This window comes from Trifolium pratense, linkage group LG1 (genome assembly GCF_020283565.1).
Source record: "Trifolium pratense cultivar HEN17-A07 linkage group LG1, ARS_RC_1.1, whole genome shotgun sequence".
NCBI classification, from domain to species: Eukaryota; Viridiplantae; Streptophyta; class Magnoliopsida; order Fabales; family Fabaceae; genus Trifolium; species Trifolium pratense.
In genome coordinates this window covers 31,247,208-31,250,753 of record NC_060059.1, presented here as the reverse complement: position 1 = coordinate 31,250,753, position 3,546 = coordinate 31,247,208, and the positions used below count along the sequence as shown (strand labels likewise).

General features: G+C 32.9%; 1 protein-coding gene across 1 annotated transcript; it reads right to left on the bottom strand.

The window, feature by feature from the left end:
• Positions 1-661: 661 nt before the first annotated feature.
• Positions 662-2,685, bottom strand: LOC123909007. The gene is made up of 3 exons (XM_045959777.1): positions 1,855-2,685; positions 1,560-1,752; positions 662-1,464 (listed from the first exon to the last, which is right to left on the bottom strand). Exons 1-3 carry the CDS (start codon positions 2,215-2,217, stop codon positions 962-964), a joined length of 1,059 nt encoding a protein of 352 aa, XP_045815733.1. The 5' UTR covers positions 2,218-2,685; the 3' UTR covers positions 662-961.
• Between the last annotated feature and the right edge of the window lie 861 nt (positions 2,686-3,546).

Below are 3,546 nucleotides of genomic sequence, written 5' to 3'. Positions count from 1 at the left end.
TCTAAACTTCACGCAATTTTTTAATTCCATTTAATATGGTAACAGTAGTAGTGCTATCCTATAGTTCATACACAACTATGAAATTCAAATAGTTCTGAGATTAAATGCCTCAAGCAATTTTTAAGTTGAATAAAGACCAACAATACTAATATTCATAGTTAGTTAATTTAGTGGTGATTGACGTTGAATTTAATAGTGAAAATTACAGTTCGATCATCCGTAACTACGATTAAAAGGAGGCTAGAAAGAATTACTTGATCCCAGAACTAACATCCGAATCAGACTAGACGGTTCAGTGAAACGGATTAGACGATCTAGTGAACCAGATACCGACGTTAAAAACAAAAAAAGACCAACAATACCAATATTATTACCCCCGAACTTTTTAACCTGATTTTAAACTCGAGATTTTATGATGTGTATGAGTTTTAGTAACATTAACTATTGCTTCTACATACTCAAAAAAAGAGCAAACAGCTAAAGATAATAGATTCAGATTCAAATGCAGAATGCATTGTTATACAGTAAGTTTCTATACACTACTATGAAAGTTAATCACTAACAACTTAAAACCATAAATCTAATCATTGAGCATATCCTTGAGGAATCAAGATGATTATCAGACATATCTTACTATTTAAACTAAACTTAATCTAGATGGTAATGATAATGATAACACTATTTTTATTTGAACTATTTTATTTTATTACAGAATATAGTACCTTCTTACATTGTGTCCAAAAAGCCAAAAGAAAAAGGAAAAAAAGAAAAAGTTGCTTCTTACAGAGATTTTTTCCTTGTAAACAAAAATTCAAGGACAAGAAAACCAAAAATATTTCAAATGAAAAAATAAAATAAAAGATCCTTATCCGAAAATTTCTCTTTTAACAATATTTTTAATTTTTAATTCATAATCCAAAAAAGAAAAAAAAAAAAAATTAACATTGAACAAAATTTAGTTCTATGGTTTTTCCTTGAGCAGAGAGGCTAATCCAGTAACAACCTTCATTCCTCTTTCAACACTCTTTGGTTTCACCGCCGGTAACTGCCACGCTGGACTCGCCGTAACAACTTCCTCCGCTTTCTCTTCACCAAAAATCAGCTCCAATTCACCAAAATCAGCATCCACAGCAACCTCCGACGACACTGTTTCCAGCACCGCCGCATCGGAGACTTGCTTTGACCTAGCAGCAGAAGGAGAGATCCACTTAGCAAGCATGTAATCACGCTTCCTCCACGGCGGAACATGCATCCCTTTCTTCTTCAAACTCTGTTTCGCAGCTTCCGCCATAACCGACACGATCTGCTTCAACCGTTCCTTTTTCCCGACGAAAATGAACGGTAGAGATTGAAGGATCGTCTTGTAGGTTCCGGTAGATCGAGCGATCTCAAACTCCGATCGAAAATCAATATCAATTATCAACGCTTCTCCTTCCACAATCGCATCAATAAATTGATATTCACCTAAACAAAACCAAATCAAAGAGTCAGAAAACGAGTCACTGAGTCACTGAATTGGATTAGATCGAGTTAATTATGAATCTGATTAGAAAAATTACCAGCAGGACATGAAGATGTTTTCTCCCATTTTGATTTGCAAATTGATGAATCGTAACCTAGAGATTGAAGATTTTCAGAAACGATCTTAATCAAATCTTCTTTCCTTTTGTAAACCTTGCTATTCTTTTCAACAATCTTCGCCGCATCTGCTAATAAATTCCTCTCTTCAACACTTGCACAAGGAATCAAACTCTACAAAAATTCACAAAATCAAAATCAACAAAAGAGAGTTCAAATTGAAACTAAAAGTATAATTGAAATTGAAATTCTGAAACTGAATTTTAATTTTACTACCTTGAGCGAGTCAGTAGAATCGGTGGCTGATTCATGTGCACTACCGTTGAGATCGAAATCATCTTCGTCGGAGCTATTAGCGTTAAAGCAGTTACAGCGGTTACGACCGCATCTAAGAGGCTGTGGTTGAGGTTGCGGTTGTTGCGGTTCCTCCATGAAACTCTGAACCATTTTCGCCAAGCAAACAGAGCTTGGTTCCAACTCAGCTCCACCTCCACCACCACCACCACCATCTTTCTTCGGAAACTGTTTATCAAAAACGAAGAATCTCCTTAACCTCCACTTCGAAACCGGTTCATTGCGAACCGGTTCCGTAACTTTCTCAGAATCAACATCAATAGGTTGGATCTTCAATGGAGCCATAACAAAATTTCACAGCAACAATTTCTTCTCTCTCTCTCTAACTATGCTCCTTTTTTTTGGAGCTATAAATTCAGTTCATTATCACAGTCACAAGTCAAAATTACAAAGCTAGTCAAAACTCACAAGTTAAGCATGTTTTTGTGAGAAAGAAAAAGATATAAAAGAAAGAAAGAAAGAAAGAAAAAGAGTAAATTATTTTTCTCTATGTATATGTACTTTGTTAATTATTCTCCTAGGCTAAGAAAGTGATTATTTGAAGAAAATGAGTTTCGTGAAAGACATGACGACGGTGATCGGAGAGACGAGCATTGTTAATCGACGGTGAAGTTAGTTTTGCCGGAATGTTCATTTCTCCGGCGACGGTAGAAAAAGTTTTTTTTTTCTTCTTAAGAATGGGTTTTGTGTTTTTTTTGTTTGTTTGGTTTGGTCTTTGATTTCGTACAAGAGAGTTTTGGATTAGGTGAGTGGGTGAGTTTGGGTTTTATAACTTGTAATAGCTGCTGATTTGGAATTTTGTGCCACGTGGAATCTTACGTGGCGTTCATTATTTGGACAGTGTGGCTATGATAAAGTTACCGTGGTTGTTGGTTTAGGGTGTTTGATTGAGGTATTTGTACAGTGACGCGTGTCGTTAATTATTTTATCATTGAGGATGAAATTACAATTGGACCCTTGTTGTTTTTTGGATAATTGTGGTTGTTTTTGTATGAAACTATGGATGGATTTAGGAATATACAAAACCATCCATACTGTATAACGACAGGGAGCTTTATTGATTGGATGATAATAATATGGCTTTTTCTATATAATTCCTTTCTTTCTTATTAAATGTTGATTTTTTTAGAAATTGTTTCTTCTTTTTACTTTTTCATTTTTAAAGTTTGAAATAATACATTTCATTAAAAAAATACATTATTGTTTTATTAAAATTATCACTTACTATTCTTCAAAAAAAAAATTATCACTTACTATTATTATTTTATAATATAAAATGAGATAGTACACGTGTTTCTTTTTAATTATAATTTTAAAATTTATTTATGCACAACAAAATATATATATATATATATATAATTAACTTTTGATATGATAATTTATCATTTGGGAGTATTAAGAATAACTTGGTAGTTGAGGTGAATTTGTTATGGTAAAGTGATAAGTTGGTCGGTAATTCCATTCCTTGATATTTTTATGATATTTTTATTGAGTGAAATTCAAATATTTTTTTGAAATTTTAAAATTCGTTAAATATTTCTTGAAATTTGGAAATAGACAAATACTCTCTGAAATTGTAAAACATCAATCAAATTGCCATCTGTTTCGTTTATT